The sequence below is a fragment of the Rissa tridactyla genome, chromosome 2, assembly GCF_028500815.1.
Source record: "Rissa tridactyla isolate bRisTri1 chromosome 2, bRisTri1.patW.cur.20221130, whole genome shotgun sequence".
NCBI lineage: Eukaryota > Metazoa > Chordata > Aves > Charadriiformes > Laridae > Rissa > Rissa tridactyla.
Genome location: NC_071467.1, coordinates 35,981,007 through 36,001,451, shown reverse-complemented (window position 1 = coordinate 36,001,451; position 20,445 = coordinate 35,981,007). Strand labels below are relative to the sequence as shown.

General features: G+C 37.9%; 1 protein-coding gene across 1 annotated transcript in view; it reads right to left on the bottom strand.

Annotated features, from left to right (window-relative positions):
* Positions 1-17,416, bottom strand: part of TRPA1 (transient receptor potential cation channel subfamily A member 1) — a 36,507-nt gene extending 19,091 nt beyond the window's left edge. The window contains exons 1-12 of the mRNA XM_054191996.1: positions 17,290-17,416; positions 14,457-14,619; positions 12,985-13,160; positions 11,716-11,823; positions 11,216-11,324; positions 10,795-10,940; positions 9,376-9,512; positions 7,214-7,262; positions 3,188-3,287; positions 2,153-2,253; positions 652-821; positions 398-562 (exon numbers count right to left, since the gene is read on the bottom strand). Of these exons, the coding sequence (XP_054047971.1) occupies positions 398-562; positions 652-821; positions 2,153-2,253; positions 3,188-3,287; positions 7,214-7,262; positions 9,376-9,512; positions 10,795-10,940; positions 11,216-11,324; positions 11,716-11,823; positions 12,985-13,160; positions 14,457-14,619; positions 17,290-17,409 (1,544 nt within the window). The 5' untranslated portion in view covers positions 17,410-17,416. The remainder of the gene's footprint in view (positions 1-397; positions 563-651; positions 822-2,152; positions 2,254-3,187; positions 3,288-7,213; positions 7,263-9,375; positions 9,513-10,794; positions 10,941-11,215; positions 11,325-11,715; positions 11,824-12,984; positions 13,161-14,456; positions 14,620-17,289) is intronic.
* Between the last annotated feature and the right edge of the window lie 3,029 nt (positions 17,417-20,445).

The following is a 20,445-nucleotide window of genomic DNA, read 5'->3' as shown; positions in this document are numbered from 1 at the left end:
GCCTGCAAACCACCAGTCCTACAAACCCCTACTCAAGCCTGTAAGCGAAGCTGATGGGATTATAATATTTCCAAAACAGTATTTTTTCCATCAAAAGATTCAATATTCTTCTCTCAATTGGATTTAGAGAAACGTCACTTTCCCCAGCATTAGAAGCCTTGCTTTACAGATAGCCATGATTCTATGTGTCATGCAGAAGCAAGGCACAATCAATCAGCTAAGTTTTAGAAATCTTTTATAAATATGCTCTTATACTGTATGTTTATATATATTAATGTATTTAATATTTCCATATGTTGTATTTATATTTATATTGTATTAACCTCCCAGCAGATGGACATAAAATGTAGGGTGATAGCTCTTTTTTGCCTTAATGAATGGAAATCTGTATACTTACCAGAGAAAAAGGGCGCCTCTCTTCAGAAGAAATTGAACTACCTTCTCATGACCGTTCTGGGCTGCCAAATGAAGGGGAGTCATTCCCTTCTTATCACCTTCATTCAAAAGTCTTGTGTCTTTCATATCTCTTATAAGTCGTTGACATGTGTTGATGCGCCCATAGCTTTGAAAGACAAACATAGAAATTATTGTCAAAAAAATACGGATGGAAAAAACCGGCATTGAGTACATTGCCTCGACTGCACTACTAACCTGGCAGCAAAGTGTAATGGTGACTTCTTGTCCCTGCTCTTAGAGTAGATGGAAACGTTGAGGCTGAGTAAATTATTTACAGAGAGGGCCACACCTTGTCTGCATGCATAATGCAATGGAGTGCATCCTTCATTATCTTCATCTACTACAAGGTTTTTAATATGTTCCATCTGTTACCCCCACAAAAAAACCCAAAAGCACAGAATTACATTTATATCACTAATGCTCCACAGCTTCTAATAGTTTGTAGCAATAGCATTAATACTATTAAAGCAGTAACTAAAAATAAGAAACAAATTTTAGGAAAAGTAAATTTACCAACAATGAGCATTTAATTGTTCATTAAATTAAATGAAAAATTAAATTAAATTAAATTAATTTGTGCGTCGCCATTTTGCCAAACAACTACTCTTCGAAGAACACAGCAGTTTGCCACACTGCACCCTTACTGCAATCCATCCACAGTGCAAGTATAATACAGGAGATTCTTCTTTGCTGCCATTCAACCATAACACTCATCGCTGTCAGCAAAAGGTTTGTACGGAACATACGGGTAGTCTATAGTCTGTATGCAGTAGCAAAACTTCTGGCTGTCAAGAACCATCAGCTCACTGGTTTACAGTGTAATTTTATTTCACCTGTTTCTGTTTCTCATCTTCATTTCCCTTTTTTTCCTCCATACCTTATCTAACACTATCCTATGTATATCCTCTCTTAAAGCATCTAAAAATCTCCTCCCCAGGTCTGCTCCACTCCTTTGTCTGAATTATTAGTAGGATCAATAGTCAGAAAGTCAATGCAGTAAACGGAGAGTTAGCACTCTGGTTTAAAACTGATTCTCTACATCTGCTGAAAAGGGAAGTTAAATCCATTCTGCATTACTAATCAGAGTTGTTTACAGATTTCAGCAGACGTTGTAAGATCAGTTATATTTGATTCACGTTTAAAAGGTTTTTTCTGGAGCTCTGGAGGCTAGCGAATTTAACTCTTCTGAGTGAGCTTGGGCTCTAGCAATACGAGTGCTTCACTTCAGCATAGCTAAATACAAATTCATGTTTCAAATCCTTTTTAAAACTAAATCTAAGACTTCATTACAGTCCACTCCACAGAAAGCTCCTGCAGAATGTTTTAAGCTATTTAAATCCTAGAGCTTGACTTGAATATGAGCATGTCCCCTAGCTTTACTGCATGCAAGCTGGGAATATAGAAGTGAAAAATTCTATATTTTATTGCCTACCTCTTGAGCTATTCAATCCCCCAACAGCAAAATAATTTATGGGATTATGTTATTCCTTTGCCTGGCAATAAGAAAACTGTATTATTGGCTTTGAAATGTTTTCATGAGAGGTATGTACCTCTTCAAACTATTTTCTGTGACACTGGGCAAGTTAACAAGTACCACAAACTTTTACAAACATTGCAAAATAAAACGGTAGTTGCTTTTTTTCTTTGCATTTTCTAGCAAGGGTAACAGAAAGACATAAATTGATGCTTACTATACCTGCAGAAATTTCTCATTCAGATGCTGTAATCCTCCAGGCTGCAATACCGTCAAATGCAAGAAATTCCGACCAAGATGATCTTTTAATGATACATTTGCTCCTAGGTAAATATGGAAATAAATACCAGCAACTTCAAAACTGCTGGCTCCTGGCACTAACTGACAATGTTTAAGACAAAGGAACAAATGTTGAACAAATGTCTTTAGAAATTTATAAAATAATAAATATTATTTCAAGTCAACATCGTAACATATAATTTTATTTACAAAAACCCACCACTGACACTCAGATTTCATTGTTATCTCATCTGTGTATGGATTTTGTATTTTATTGCAGCACTAAGATGCGGGGCCCTTATATTCAGAGATATTGAGCACCCACAAATAAAAAGGTAATTTAAAGATGCAGATGCGCACCTCCTATAATCTTTTAAAGTTGTAATCTTGTTACAGCTTCAAAACTTACTACAGGGCTTATTAACAAAATCAGTTACATTACAGTTATATTACTATTAACAAAATCAGTTATATTAGCAAGAGGAAACATAGTAACAATAATTAGATTGCACCAAAGAGTAGCAATTGAAAGATATAGCTCATACATTTTCAAGGTGACTGTGATTATATAAAATCACAGGTAATGCTTGAAATATGGGTTTTAACATTTAAAGACTGATTGCTGGTATGAAATACGACTCTGTATAAGTGGTGTATTTATTCCACAGTTCTGCTTACTTCGTGAACTGCTAAGGAAGGCAGGGATGGAGTGCCAGTGCCACCTCTATCTTGAGAGCCATGACACATGGCATAAACATTTTTCTACAGCTTGTGCACTCTGTATTAAAAAGGGTGAAATCATCACACTAATTCTTCCTTTATCTCAGGGGATACCAGCACTGTGCAGCTGTTTAGCTCAGCTGCTCCTGGACTGTATGCTGAAGTACTGAACTGAAATTGAGAGGAAAGTTAGATGCAGAGTTTTAACACTTATGAACCCTCAAAGGAAGTATATCATATGTGTATATTCCTTTTTACCTTTTGAGAGCAGTAAATTCACAATTTTCCATGATGCACAGGAAGTGGCCAACAGAAGCGGGGATCGACCTTCTATGTCAACACTATCAATATTAGCCCCCTGCAATAAAGAATTTCAAGTTTATAATGAATAATGAATAAATTATGTTCTAAAATGGTGCTGCCCTTCATAAGCAGAACAGAATTACAGGCGTTCTTAGTAACTCCAGAAAATTAAATTCAATAAACACATTACTTTTCTACATAAAACTACTATGTTTGCAAACTATCAGCCCCAGCCCAGTCATCTATACATATAAATTTATATGCCTAAATAACAGCAGCCTACTTCTAGGTATACCGAACTCACAACTCATGATCTTTTGTTAGGGTACCTTTCCATGCATTTAAATACTCAAAATATATAATTCTAACTTGAAAATACCGGGATTGAAGCTCTGGAACAACACAAAAATAGCAGCCCTTTTGAATGATGTAGTCCTACCTATCAAACAATTACCCTTCATAGAATCAAAGAATGGCTTGGGTTGGAAGGGACCGTAATGATCATCTAGTTCCAGCCCCCCGCCACAGGCAGGGACACCTTCCACTAGACCTTCTGAACCTCTATCCTATATGAATACTGTTCAAGAAGTAATGCATACAGAGATTAGTATAGTTCAATCTGTATAGCTTGACCTATCATAATTTTCTATTCTTCATCACAACCTATATAAGCCAAGTTAATTTTGACTCCAAAGTAGCTGTATCAACAGCAGGCACATTTTTATTCTCCAAAGTCAAGGTTTTTCATGTGACCTTTCTCCTTAGGGGAAGCACAAAGACTGGAATGAGATATTCTGTCAAAAGCCCAGTTTTGCCGGTTTGTCTGTTTTTGCACAAGATGCATATTGCTAGGAGAGTATGGTCATTATTGTCACAGTATCACAATGATCATATCAGCAAACTACTATGAGCATAAAAAAAAATCTATCTAAAAAATCCCTCCAACAAGGGGCGGGACAAGATATAAGTAAATGAACCAATGAGATGTACATATATTTTATGATGTTTAAGATATAATTTTTCTAGATAGTGACTTGCAAGTCAAACTGGATGAGTTGAACAAAGTACACAAAAAAATCTATTTTATTTCAGGTAATATCCAAAGATCATTTAAAAAAAAAAAATAAATCAATGGGAGTTTTTCCATTAACTTGAATCATCTTTGAGTCCAATCCTAATTTGAGAGAGAATTAATCATAATCATGAGCAGTATTTACTTTCTAGGATGGTAAAACCTGTAATGTAGTAATAAGAAGCATTTAATAAATGTACAATGATTACTTTAGCACAGAGAACAGAAAGCTTCCAATGTATGTCGATGAAATGTTTGAGTTTAACATGTGCAGGACCCTTTCCCCAGCTACATTTCTACAAGGTCAGGCAATCTGTTTAAAATGTTGTTATTCATCAAAGAAACAGACTTTTTTTTTATCCAAGTGGCTCATTCATTTCAGTGAATACAGGGCAGCAATTTCCAGTTAATAATGCGATCTTTAATCACCTTCCCTCCAGCCAACATCATTGTTCAGCCTTCAGCAAAATGAATTCAGCAGCATTGATGATTATTTATCACAAGAAGGAGTAAATTATATCTTGACATATGCATTTAGCACATTTACGATCCAGCTGAATTAAAAGCTTCTAAATTTAGTTTTTGAACTTTTACTTTTGCATTTATACATTAATATATATGAATTAAACAGACATTACTATAAAAAATATTATGCAATTTTAAAAAATATCAGCTGGTATGTACCAATTCAATCTTTCATTTTTCTATTAGTGAAGACAAAAGAAGCAAAAGGGGAAAAAGGAAGTTCAAAAAAAGAAGCAAGAAAACGTATAAAGTTACCACTTATTTACTTTGAATAAGGATGTTTCAGCAAAATTAATGAACTCAGTAAGGAGCAGACACCTCAATGCTAAATTGTCCAGTACACAAGAAAAACACCCACTAAAAGATGCAGGGAAATTGCTAAGAAACTAGCTAAATCATGAGAACTTTCTGATTTTCATGTCTTTTTTCTTCTTTATAGTTGTGTACATAACTTGTAAATACAATGACACCATTTGCATGCAAAAACCAGATACTGTGCACCTCATTGTCAAATGTGACAATGGCCACTTTGACATTATTGTTAAAGTCATTGTGCTCAAAATGCTTAATTTGCAAACCAATTTGTAAGTAGCATTTCTTTAAAGCTATGAAGTTCTGTAATGTTTAGAAGTTGGGAACAGTGATATAGGTTTCTCTATTTTGCCTTTTTTTAAGGCTTCTGTTAGCCTTCAATTATAGTAAACCATAGCTGCACATCTCACCAAATCAAACGCATGTACTCATTGACATGTAATGTTAAGGCCAAATGCAAAACAATTAAAAGCTCTGCAAGAAATATCTGTAGAGTTTGACACTCTGATTTTTGTGCAGCACATGGACCTACAACTTCCAAAAAAAATTGGTGTAATTTAAATGTAAATAGCATACATTGCGTGCCTGGACAATTCATAGATAATCTTACCTTTTCTGTCTAGAAGAGCTAGATATAACACTGTATCTGTTTACAGTGGCTTTTATTTTCAGACACAAAAAGTACCAAAAACTACGTTAAAGGTAGTTATCACTGTAAGTTAATGTGCATGAAATGTGGATATTTAATGTATAAAATCAATAAATTTTGTTCTTTATTAAAACCAGAAAGCCATTCTGAGCTAGAATTTGCTATTCCTTTTGAGCTGTAACATTGCTCCACCTTTTCTTTTTCATCCTTGTGTACACCACAGCATAGGTGATTCCTAGCGATCTTGCCAGGAGTCGAAGAGAGCAGGCAGCACGGGTTGTACGTGCCACATCCCACTAACCCCAGCTGGCATATTTTGATTCATTCCCAGACAGGGCAAATGAAAACAGTCTGAAAACTTCAAAACTGAGATACTTTATATGGAAACCCAAACAAGCCCTCAGCATAGATTCTACAAAAGAGACCAAAACAGTCAAAATGACACTCAAGGAATAAAAGTTTGTTCTTAGCAAATGCAGTCTTAAAGATGTTTCCTCTAATACTTTGTGCACACAAGCCTCCACATGCAAAACCATGTGCCTGTATTTATCAGGTAATAACTCCTGTAGATAGGTTGTTTTGTCAGACAATTTTAAGCAGCCAAATGTCACCATTTCACATTTGAAATATAAATAAGCACAACACATCTAGTGTACAACTAGTAGCACAACAAATCCAACTCCTGTAACAGTTTCTAAGAAAAACAAAACTGAATGTAGAAGAGAATTTTTCTTAATTGTCATGAAATTAAGTAAAAAGCCTAAACATACATAAAATGGAAAAGAAGTCTGATGACTTCTGAAAATTTCCTCATCAGAGTGGGGCATATAACGGTTATACGAGCCTTAGTTTAATTGGTATAAATGGACACTTGGAGTTTAGCCAGTAGCATCTCCCTGGCTGTGTTTCTTCTCTTTCTCCCTTATAATTATTCATTGAAGAAATATAACCAAACTACACAGACTAAAAAATATTTCTAGATCGTGCACAAACTTCAGTATATAATTTATGTGATCCCAGAACAATTGTACGTATACACTTCTGAGAAAGGATTTATTTCTGGAAAAATCAGATTAAATTCAACACACGTTTAGCATTTATTTCATGTTTCATATCCTAGAAGTGAGGATGACTGAACCAGTTTGTCATATCTGGCAAAAGACTTGTATGAAACTTTTCTGAGTAAGTAAAGTGGAAATAAACATGGCAAGTTTTCATCCTCTGCAACTGTGAGATGCTATTATGGAGCCATAACTACTGCTGTACTGTAACTGTCAATTATGCATTATGAAATATCTCTCTCTCTCTCTCTCTAAATAACCTATACCTGAGAACACATTCTCTTTTATCAATTTCTCTATGCAGACCTGTAGTAATAGATAGCAATAATCTCTATAAACATGTTTCTTGATTAAATATTTACCATTGAAATCAAATACTCTGCCAGTTCATAATGATCAAACAATGCTGTCCTGTGGGGAAAAATGCAAAAATACAGTAACATTAGAAAGGACAATGAAGTTTCAAGGGTAGCATTCTGCTCCATTTGCTGCATTTTCTAATATTTTCAAATAAATACATTTTAAAATAAAGAGACAAAGATACCTTTATTACATAATTAATTTTAATAAATTGTTTCCATTTTTTGTCATGGAGTTTTGTTTTTAAACTAAGTTCAGTTCAATTAATGCATTAACTCACTGCAGGAAACAAAGACCTCATTGATAGGTCAACAGACATTTTACTACTGATTTTTAACAGAACCTGTCATTTCATACGTCAGATCTTTCACTGGACCATACAAGATCAATATAGAATTTCCTAAACTTCACACTCAGTTTGTTCCAGGCAGACCTAGAGCCTCAAATCCATTTCACTGATTCAACTGTCAAAACCAATATGCTATATATTTTACGTAGTAATGCTAGAGTGGGGTTAAAATACCAATTACTTAGCTAAACTTGTATTCTGGCTGTGCCAGGCAAGTCTACATGAAAAAATATGAATAAATATAATATACTGATATAAATCATGATAACATTTACTAATTAAAAATATTTTAAAGCTATCTATACACATGAAAAATTCTCAAGTTTTATTCTATGATAAGACATCAAATTATATATTATAGGAAAAGAATGGTTAAAGTAGGAAGTCTAGCACAGTTAATACACATGCTCTAAATGTTTTCAGAAGTCAGACCCCTATTAATTTCTTGACTCAATAAGCAACAGAGAAGGACAGTTCCAAGTTTGTGCTGTATCTCAAAGATAACAGTTCCCTTAGCATTATAAGAGCTAGTAATAACACAGGGTGTACTATAGTTAGAACTGATTACTCAAAAGACGTATTTTAAAAATCATGTCATGGTTCCAAATAAGTAGAGATGCTTCCATTATCTATAGCAGACCCCCCCAGACAAGCATAAATACTGAATGCTTCACACACACTCAAAATAAATTCCAAGGTGACTGAAGAGAGAGCGAAGTCATTTTATAAAATATTTAGATGGAAACATGTCAGTAGGAATGTGAAAAGATCAAGTCCTACCTATGCTTCAGTGCTACTTCACTTCTCAACACATTAATGTTCCTATTCAGTTTTCCTTACAACATCTTTTCCTGTTTCACAGACATAGGGACTACAAGAGTGTCATTCTTTTTCTAACCTTTTTCCAAGGACAATCATTTGCATGGATATGACAGCCAGTTATCTATTAAGTAGTATGTTGTGCCTGCACAATTTTCTTTGGTGTTCTGTCATCACTTTGTCTTCAATAGCATTCTATCGCAGTAGCATTTCCAAATGTACCCAAACCTTATCTTAACTTTAGAACACACTCCCCTTTTAATTTCTTCAATTATCTTTGAATCATTCCACTTTATACTGTGTCCAAAGAACAACCATCTGTACTGTCTCTGACGTTCTACCAACTATTTCATATTGTAAAACTCCTGGTAGAATAACACGGTAAAATTACTACACTTAAATGCAGTGAGACATCTTTCTTGCAAAAATGTACAGATGGGGAAATATACTATCTTCTATAGAGTTTGTAGCTAGAACATTTAACTAAGTGTCCTTCTGCTACAGAAGACTGAGGAAAATTCTCCAGAGTCTAGTGCTGTGGTTTCAAATGGACTGTGAAAGACTAGAAAGTCTAGAGGATTATTACATACACAAATGCCATCTTCAGCTTTATAGTCATAGGGACTATGACTATCTACTTGTAGATGATCAGGTATAAGATAATTTTTTACGGAAAAAAAGAAAATATTTTTTAAACTGTTTATATTATTTTTCATTCTTTACTGAAATAAATTTTCAATACAAACTGTTAGTGAACATTCCTTGACATGGTTCTAAAGTAACTGGAACTATTTTGATACCAGCACCAAAATCTTTCACATTCTGACCAAATCACTGACTCTTTCATATTGTACTAAAACCATCCCCCATCCCATGGAGAAGTTTCAACCCTTGTGGAAAGGTGTTCCAAAGTATATTATATAATTGGTTGCTGAGAATAACTAAGACTATCATGGCTCACAATTTATAGTGAAGTCTGGCAAAGCAGCCTCCTACCTGTGAAGCAATGTTTCCTTATTCCCATCTACAGCATCAATAATGGATTCCTCACCAGCGTAGGATGACATCATTAACTTTACAATTTCCGTTGCTCCTTGAGTGGCAGCAAAATGAAGTGCTGTGCATTTTTCATTCTGTAAATGGGAAAATATAGCAACATTTAAATATTTAAACCTCAACAATCTAACCTCTATCCTGCTAAACACACCAGTCATTTAGCCCAGGATTCGTAATTCCTGAATGCCTAAATTTCTATGCAAGTAATGAAACTTTAGTAGTGGAACTCTAAAGAGATCTTAAAGATCACAAAAGACTAAGGAGATAGTTTTAAAGGATCAGTACAAAGGTCCTTATTATTCTATGACAATTTACTAAGATATGAGATAATTACACTCTTAACAATCTTTTGTAGTTGAATTAATAAACAGACACACAGAGCACCCTTTAATACAAGAGATGAAGTAAAGGAATACTACAGAAAACCATAGGTAGACCCGTACAAATGAATAAGCAAAAAAATGTGCCTATATAATACAGAAAATACACTATTTTAAAATGGTTTTGACTTCCTTAAAAGGAATCTTTCTTAGATGTCATTCTTACACAACATTTTCTGCAGGTTAAAAATAACTTACTGTAATATTTTATTAAACTATTATAAACTAGATAGTCATAAAATTATTAAGCAATAAATAAATGATTAGAACAAGATTTGCCAAAACAGGCTTTCATTTGGCTGGATGGAACAAAATAACTTTGATACGTGCCTGAGGGTTATGTCTTTCTGCTTTTTAGAACAAAAACATTTCAGTGAATGCATTGGAATGGGTTTTTCCACAATGCCATAAGCATTTTCAGAACAGTCTTACCCATCAAAAAATCAACAGCATAAGTCACCTCATTCAAAAGCTGTGAGTTCAAAGAATCAAACCAATAAAGGAAGGCTAAACCATGTTTATCTTTTCTCTCATGAGTTGATTTCAGCCTTGCAAACAATTTGGTTAATGATAGGTATCTTCAGAAATGTTTATTCATCACGAATCCAGGCGCAGGCCCTTACACCAACAGTATCATGGTCATGGTAGCAGCAGTATTATCACCAATTTGTGCTTGCTTACAAAGAAGATACTGTAAAGGCCGCGGCAAGGCTGAGGATAAACTTTTTTCTTCTATGGATCTGCCCAAATGCATTTTGAATCCATGCAAATTTTTCATAGTCACTACATCCTACATAACTTGTGTAAAGAAACCTGCTATTTTGCCCAGTTGAACTAGAGACTTGTTTTCATTTGCCGCTCCCTACACTTTGCACTGGAAGAGACAATGAGCAATGATGAGCTGCTCATCTTTTTTTCATACCACTTAGAGGTATCTAGGTTTTATCAACATTATATTTCGCTCCATTCAAAGTTTTACCTGCTTTAGATCAATTTGGGCTCCAAATTCAATGCACATTTTAATCATTTCAAGGTCCCCACTTTGAACTGCCAAATGAAGTGGACTGCACTTTCCATTATTGGTAAAATTGATGTGGGTTTTAGCAGAGTGACCCAATTCTTCACCTGAGAAATGAAAATAAATGGAATTTTTTTTAAGTGAGAAAGATAACAGAAGCTATCAAGGCTTTCAAAATGAGTATACTAACTGGGGAATAATATTCTTCCTCTCAAAATATGAACCTTTCACATCTATCATTAAACAATGGATGGGCACACATTTAGGACAATAGTTAAGCACTTGTTTGCACAGTTCTTTGAGAATTAAAGCAGTAAGTTGGTAATGCTACTATAATAAATCTTACTGGCTGCAACGTCAGTTGTAGGAATAACATATTTACCTTTTTTTAAAAGAATTTCCATACATGTCTTTGCACCTGAAAATGCAGCTGCGTGGATAGGCATGCATCCTGTTTTGTTTGGTTTACATATTTTCCCTCCATTTTCAATCTGAAAAATAATGCCTGGATATAGCTTAATGACACACAGAAAATTCTGACCAATGAACATATTACTACAGGTATAGTCTCCTGGGTAGCTGTCTCCTTTTCTATGTTGTACATGCATTGTGAAGTTTATATCCATACATCTATACATACATATGCTACATTTTGTGTTCTGATGACCTTCAAAATTAGTTTTTTTCTGTTTGCCACCCAGATATAAATATTACATATGCTCTTAAAAGATTACAGTTTGTTAGCAACCTATGCAAAGTTACTTCACTATTAGGTTCATGATTAACCTTTCTCCATCAAACAAAGACAGAGCACAGGAACAGAGTAACACTGCATCAAGGTAAACAGAATCACATCAAAAGGTGACACATAATTTTACCTACCAGGAGCGTCAGTGCTTCAGGATTATCCTTGTAACATGCTACAATTATAGGTGTGTTTCCTGCTTCACCTTCCAAATTAACATCTGTACCACTATGCTGGACTAAAATCTAAATGTTTAAGAAAACGTTCAGTCAACCATAAGCCAAACACAACAACAAATTCCTATTCCATTACTTTTGTTGTTTATTACTCATAGCACTCTTGCAACTTATTCTTTTTGCATGCCAACAGCCCACAATGCATAGGCAGAGGAGGGACAAAATGAGTGAGAACATAAAAACACGCAGATGAAAAATGCAGGTGGGAAGAGACAAAGAAAAGTAAAATTCTTTACAGCAGACAGCTGGGTAACTGAGATAAACACTGCACATAGCTGCAGGGTATCTAAAATTTTTATTTAACAACTTCCTCAATACTGGGAGAAAAAAAACTTTTCTGTAGCAAATTGCAGATGGGGGGTTTCAACTGAAGTTTGTTACAATGTCTTGTAATATTCTGTATTCCCCGGAAAGTTGTGATGTTGTAGATGCTGCTTAATTAGGCATCTATGGGACAATTACATAAGATCAAGGGATATGGGGCTTGATGAAAACAGGGACCCTTCCAGTCCTGAATTCCTGCTTCAGTCCCTACGTTAACAGCTAACACTGAGCTACCAGTATCACCAAGTACCTCTATGACTGTTTCCAGCATTTTCCAGGAAGCAAAGGATCTGGAAATGATAATGAACACACTGCACCGCATATTTATTCCTCTAACTACATATTAGTCTTTTAGCAATTCCAATGAATTTTTCTGTACTGGAGTAACCAGCACATTTTAATCACTCTCAGGCAATTTGACAACAGAAACCAAAGAAGAATTAGCATGAATAAACAACAGAGTGGGTAAAAAAAATGACAGCACATATTTAGTCAAGAGCAGAGCTATAAAATGATCCAAATCCAGAACCTGATAGAAAGCCCATTTTAAAAACGTCCTTATGTTTCAGATGTTATTGTTCTTAATTCATAATAAATACAGATTTTGTAAAAGATGTGAGGACACTGAAATATTTTAGCACTGAAAATCTCTAAAGGATTTTAAGGTGCGAATACAGGGATATGTCTTTCTTTCTTTTGTTTGGATGAACTAGAAAAAGAGACAACTTTAAAGCAAAAAGCAAGTGATCTGGTGGTGGCACATATAAGGAAAGTCTTGACGTTCTGCATGCAGCTGCCATTGAGCTACTTATCAAGTCTGTATATTTATGTGGACTTTGGATTTACCTTAACAATTTCATTATGCAGTGACTGCACGGCCATATGCAAAGGTGCCATCATATTGGAGTTGAGGATGTTTGGATTGGCTCCTCTGCTGAGAAGCAAACTAACACTTTCAACCTGGTTTTTCTTTGTGGCCCAGTGCAGTGGCGTATTTCCAGAAGAATCCATCACATTTAATACTAGGTCAAAGGAGAGAAAACAAAACAAAAACAGAAAAAAAGCAAACCCATCAAATGTTCTGACAGCACTGAAAAAAAGAAAGTGTCTTCAACGGAGGTTTAGGTCTGTGCTATCACATTTCTTTGAAGAGAAAACGGGAAAGATTGCATGTCATGCAGAGCATTGTGTTAAATTGATTAAATATTGTGCCGAATACATGGTATTGGTTAGAGACATGAGAGGGTTGGAGCATCTGCCTATTTCTTGCCCATTATTACATAACTTTTTTCTCCCCCAAGAGTTACTTGATTTCCCGCTTTCCTTACCTATTCTCTTTCCTATCTTATTTGACTCTCAGTTGTCGCTTTAGAAGGTGCACAGAACAAGTGAGTGTGAATAAATAAAATAATAGATAATAAATAAGCGCTTGCAAATTGAAAGAAGATTAAAGACCATATCTATTCTGATTCACTTAGGAACACAGAAGTAAATCAATTCACACCAGTTGTAAAACTGGTCCATCCTATACATATATGTTGAGCTTCAAAATTGCAAATAGTCTAAAAAATATCCTAAAAACTTAAGACAAAAATTATACATGGAAAAGAAAAAGAATATACTCCAGCCAGAATAATTTAAAATTAGATTGGCTATCATTAGGTGAAAAAAATGAGCTTTTCAGGGCCAGTGTATGCTTGCTCAGTAGTCCATAGTCCATCAGTGGAGTCCTATGTAGTTCACAATGCTTATTAATAATTACTAAACAACACCTTTTACACAGACTGTTTTTCCATCATTCAAGGCCCCATGTTCTCCTACTTACCACTTCTTCCCTGAATTTCTTTAGATGGCCTATCTAATCAAATGTTTCTTCTTCCCCATAATTAAGTAAACAAGTTGTGATGACAACTTGAATGACGAGTATAAGAAACCAAATTAATTGTCTTTTACATTTTCAGTATTATAAGTGTAACAAAAGACACATAACATAAATAAGACAAAAAGTCAGGACTACTGTACGTCACTGCAGTTTTCTTTTTCATATTTGAAAACTCTAAATCTGAGTCCCAAAGAAAATAAGATACATTGATTCACTCTAATCGGTTCACAATTAGAGAGAACACAGTCCTAACATAACAAGGGTGACCCAAACAACACCCGACACTCTGCAAACTGTGGCAGACAGTTTGAACTATATTTAAATCTACAAATGTAGGTAACACATACCAGTTCTGCTTCAGTTGGTTAACAAGCATTTTGATTATTGAATATTTTTTTTTTCCATTAAATGAAATAGTTCATAAAACTTGTGTTACCTTCACAGGAAGAATCGTCTATGATCAACTGCATTAATTCTATTTGACCTCCTTCTGCGGCATGATGCAGTGGGGTGGCATTTAATTCATCCACTTTGGTGAGCCCAGAACGATTCTTCTTAATGAAGCTCCGTAGCCTACAAGCGCTTCCATCTGAAATCACCTATTTTGGACACAAATATTCTCATTCTCCTAATAGGCAAGATGTTAGCAATGCTGTCATGTGTTACTGTGGGCATGTTACCACTCAATAATTCTCTCCCAACTGTTTAATTTCATACAGAAGTAAACAAATCCTAATTAGATTGAGCCAACAGTGAAACTCATATTAATCTAATTGATTGCAAAATCAGACCCAGATGAGAAACAGTGCAAAATTAACAAAAATGGAAATTATCTTGAATACATTATTTTGTCTTCTGTAGTGAGCTCAAGATCCTCCCTCCACCATGGAAAGTCTCAAAGAAGCAAATTCATCACTTACTGTTTTATACTCTCTCCAGCTGTAGCCATGTCAAATGAATTCAACAGAGAGGAAAAATTAATAATCTTGATAAATTCCTTTTCTAGATCTTTCTACAGAGACTGATATTATGCCCCGGGCTTTCAAGTTCAGCTGTTGGGTTTCTGTGACATTCTTTATTGTCAGAGCAACCAATAAATTCTTTAATTTCAGCAGTATCCTAAAAGCATCCCATGGGCTACTATCTTAGTCTAAAACAACCCAGCATCTTCACAGCTTAATACAATAAAACACCCTCCAACAGCTCAGCCCATTGACACCTTGATACCTCCCTGGTACTGCGCTTTGCAACCAAAGCCCACTGTGGAAACCCTGCTGATTCTTACTTTATGGTGTTCTCCAAATATTTTTGTTAGTGTGTTTCAAAAGACGTACTCGTATATGAAGTGATAGAAAAAACTTACTGCAGTAGAACGGGCAGGAATTTATAAACAAGTTATTAAAAAATTAAGAAGGAATAAAAAAAGAAAAAACAATTAATGAACTTGTGAGGAAAAAAAAAAAAGAGAAAAATGCATACCAAAAGTAATGCAAACCTTCCTAAAGGTATGTAAGCAAGCAAAGGGTTAAAAAAAGGAAAACCCCTAAAATCACTGTTCCATCCTCAGCTGCAAAAGAGAAGGAAAATTTTGCTGTCCGGGATCCCCCCCCCCCCCCCGAGCCACAAAGACTTAACCATTTTTGCTGTCATTAAGCAAATATACATTATGGGGCAGCCCATTCATGCACTTTGGCACGTGTTTAACTCCCTTTCAGCTTAATAGTCCCATTGACCTCAGTGAGGCTACTCATGTGACTAATGTTACAAATGTGTTTAAAGATTTAGAAGACTGGGGCCAAATACAGGGGTAGCATCTGCTTCAAAAGTGCAAATAGAAAAAGCTAATAGAAAACAGGTGATATCATTGTGGAAAGTGTATTTAAGATGACTCCACTGTCACAAAAATAAGATGTCAGTTACATACATAGATATCCATACATTTTATATACATCAAAAAGCTATTTAAGAAAACCTTATTATAGAGCCCAGTATCTTCTATTCTTCCTAATAGTCTAACTCGATTCTAATTGTAATGATTTTCAAATCTTTCTATTGATTTAAACCACATTTTGCCACTCTTTACATTGGAATTTTTTGTCAATGTTAGACAAAACGTGGCTGAAATGTGGCATGACGATAATACCTATCAACAAAAAAAAGATTTTTCAGCCAATACTGCAGTGATTCATTAGCAAAATAGGAAAGGATGGTATCAGTTAGGTGTTTTCAGTACTTTGGTGGATTCAAAATAGCAAAGCAAGCTATTTTAAACAACTGCAGCTCCTTTGCACTTCGTTTGAACAGCGCTGTAGTGGCACATCATCCACCGGAGTGACAACCATGTTATGCTGAAGAGGTGTTGCTCGGGACTACAGCCAGCACACAGAAAACAAGTCTGGAAATGATCTTAAGAGGTCTTTAAACCCATCCACATACTTCGTCAAATTTGTTTAGCCTGCTCTTAAAAATCTCAGAAGTTACCCAAGTCATACAGCTCGTAAGCAACCTCCTCTTTTGCTTAATTATTCTTACCCTTAATAAAAGCTTTCCTAACTTTTGGTCCAGGTCTCCCTAGCTGCAATAAAAATACATCACCTCTTGTCCCACTCTCTATGGAAAAGGGAAGAGGTTATAACCTTCCTGGCAGCAATTTTGCATTTGTAGGTTGTGCTGCCAGTTCCCTTTCCTTTCAGAACATTTCCAGTGCTTCTAAACTTTTTTTTCTAGACACTTTTGCTAGATGGTCTACTCCTTCCCATCATGGTCTCTGCACCTTCCCTCTCAGAGAGGGACTCTTTCTGGGGAGCCATCCCCAGGGGATGGGCACAAGCCCCACGGCTGCTGCCTGCCACCCACCACTTGCCCCTGCCACCCCACATCCTCCTTCGTCTGCTTCCCTCCCATGTTCCCCGGTCCGGACTTGGCCACACACCACCACAGCCTTCTGTGCCTTCATGCTCCACGGCCAGGGTGGCTCCCAGCCGGCCTCCCACCCCTCAAAGCTCTTCCCTCACAGTTCTTCCCACCCGTGAGGGCAAAGGGCCTCCTGGAAGAAAGGGTCCCTGGAACATAACCAAGACGAAGCCCGCACAGCTGTCTCCAGAGCCCCACTTCACCCTCACCCTGCACCTTCTTCCCTCCCCATCCCAACGCCCTCACGCCAGCCCCAGTCTCGGGCATCATCTTGTCCCGCACCAGCCTCGGTGCCCCTCGCACCCACCACCCAGCCCTCGGCGTCCCCCCCCTCCTCCTTGCCCCTCCGCACTCACTTTGAAGACATCCTGCGAGGCGACGGAGGCGGCATCCGCCTCGCAGACGACGCCCTGGTAGGAGCTGGAGACGGCCGCCTTCTCCCGCGACTGGCAGAGCCGCAGCAAAGAGCGCTTCATGGCGCCCGCCCGCCCGGCTCCGAGCAGCGCCCACCCCGCCCGCTCCGGAGACCTGCGAGGCGAGAGACCGAGTGACGGACGGTGCCGAGGCCGCGCCCGGCCACACCGCCGAAGCGGCGGCGGCGGCAGGAGGCGGGGAAAGCGGGCGGGAGCTCTCTCGCCGCTGGCCCTGGCAGGGCCGGCCGCTCCCCGCCGGGGCGGCTCCCACCCGCCCAAAGGCACGTCCCGGGCCGTCCACGGTGGACACGAAGCCTCGGTCCCCTCAGGGGCCACCCCTTGAAGTAGTGCTGGGTGGGCGCCCAACCCAGGTCCCCTCAGGGGCCACCCCTTGAAGTAGTGCTGGGCGGGCGGCTGTCTCTGCAGCCGGCTGGGAAGACAGCCTTAATGGCGGGAGAGGGCTAAGCCATCCCCGTTGGGTTTTGGATGGGCTTTTTCTTAATTCCCTGATTGAGTATCCGACAGTGACAGAGGTCCCCACAAACGTACGTGGAAGAACTGCAGCGCGGGGAGCGCCACGTGCAAAAAGTAAAATAAATAAGCGGAAAACAAAGGCAGCCAAAGTCGGGCTCTCTGTAGGGCCCGCGGCGCAGTCTGTGAGGAGAGAGTCCACCCCGCGCGGGCAGAGCGCGAGTCGGCACCGGCCTTGCAGCTGCAACGTCGTTAGTTGAGTTTTTTCCCATTAACTTCTCAGCCTTTGCTCCGTAGTCATAAAAATTTCTTGTAGAATTTGTTTTACCAGCAAATTTGGAGCAGTGTGGGAAAGCTACAGGGAGAGCACAGAAAGAAGCAGCACAAGGCGTTTCAAAGGGTTAATTGTGAAAGCCACTTTAACTGAGTCATTCTTGCTGAGTCTTTAACGGAAACATTTGTAACTGGGAGAACTAACAGTTTACTTAATGTGATAAGAACAGCGCTACCAAAGGTCAGGTAGCGGCTGGGGCGGACACATAGGGGATGACTTTTTGCCTGTGTGTTCATGGTTTATGGCCGTCAAGCAGCTTAAGGACTGATGGAACCAGGTGTCGCATCCAGTCCAGCCTGTTTAATAGCCATCAACTGGCAATTCTCCACTACTTCGCTCATGCCCTTTTGTGAACCCTTTTTTATACTGTCCGTGCCACAACATCCTGTGGCACTAAGTGCCATAATTTCATTATGTGTTTGTGAACAATGCTTTCTTTTACCACTAGCTTCACTTAGTGCTCCCTAGTGATTTATTGTGAGAAATGGAGAGTTATTCCCTATTTTTTAATCCCAGTTAGTGTTCATAATTTCACAGAGTTCTTCCAGCTCTTTTGCTCGCTGATGGGGCTTGATTCATATGGTTTTCCATCTTAGGGATGCCATTTTGTATCTCTGAATGTCCTCATCCTACTACTCTGCATCTTTTCCATGTTCCTTTTGAAATGGGATGGCAAAACCTACATGCTGAAGTCAAGGTATATTAGAACAATAGTACTAATTGTTCAATTTTTTCTTCATTCCCCTCCTAAATGCTTACAAAGGTATTTACTTTTTTTTGAATGCTACTGAGCTAAGTTTCCTGAGAATTTTTGCTGTTCCACCACAATCCCTTTCTGACAGTGTAAATAAATAGCCCTCATGTCCGATAGTCGCTCATATGAGGGTAGTTAGGGTTATGTTTCCTCTGTGTACCCACCTAGCATTTATCAACATTGACTTTTATCTGACATTTCATTAGTGTATCACCAAATTTTATTAAGCCTCCCACAATAATCTGCATTTTTGGTCATCCTGAAAAATTCAACAGCACCTTCCAGATCACCAGAATGTCTTTGCACCACTGATCCCAAACATGTTTGCCCAGGGGGCCAAGAGGTCGGTAGCATCCTGGCTTATATCAGAAATAGTGCAGCCAGCAGGACTAGGGAAGTGATTGTCCCACTGTACTCTGCACTGATGAGGCCCCACCTCAATTACTGTGTCTAGTTTTGGGCCCCTCACTACGAGAAAAACATTGAGGTGCTGGAGTGTGTCCAGAAAAGGGCAACGAAGCTGGTGAGGGGTCTAGAGAACAAGTCTTATGAGAAGTGGCTGAGGCTGGGGTTGTTCAGTCTGGAGAAAAGGAGGCTGAGGGGAGACCTTATCACTCTCTTACAACTACCTGAAAGGAGGTTGTAGCGAGGTGGGGGTCGGTCTCTTCTCCCAAGTAACAAGTGATAGGACAAGAGGAAACAGCCTCAAATTGCACCAGGGGAGGTTTTAAATTGGATATTAGGAACAATTCCTTCACTGAAGGGGTTGTCAAGCATTGGAACAGGCTGCCCAGGGAAGTGGTTGAGCCACTGCCCCTGGAGGTATTTAAAAGACATGTAAATGTGGTGCTGGGGGACATGGTTTGGTGGTGGACTTCGCAGTGCTAGGTTAACGGTTGGACTCGATGTTCTTAAAGGTCTTTTCCAAAGTAAATGATTCTATGATTCTATGACAGACTTTAAGGGGTCCTAAGGAACCTCTCTGCTTTGTGAAGATGTACTTCTGTTCCATATTTTTAAACCCTTAACGAGATTCAAGAAATCCTTCCTGCCTGCCCTATGACAGTTTAGTTTTGTTAAGAGACTATGAGGAGGGACCTTGTTGAAGAACTTTCACAAATCCAGTTATCACTGGCATCATTTGTATCTTTACACTTGTCGGTTCCTTCAGAGAGTTTCACTGGCAGGTGTAATGCCAGCCTTCTCTCTACGAATGTTTTGTTTGTTTTGATCCTGGAGCCTGTAAATCCAGAATTGTTTATAATAAGTTGCTTAAGTTACACAATCTTAACTAAGTAGTCTTAAGATCATCAAACGAAATAGTCCTAAGACTAACTGCGTGGTTTTAATTGCTTGTGGTGTAGAGCTTTTATCCTGTTAATTATCAGGCAACATTAAAAAACGGAAAGAACAAATAAAGTTTCTTCGGCCCACATTCTGCTGTAGCCATAGATACTGCATACGTTCAACAGCAGTGCATTAAGGTACATTTTTATTGTTATGTCATCATTAATTGTGGCCAAAAGAAAAAGGCTAATTT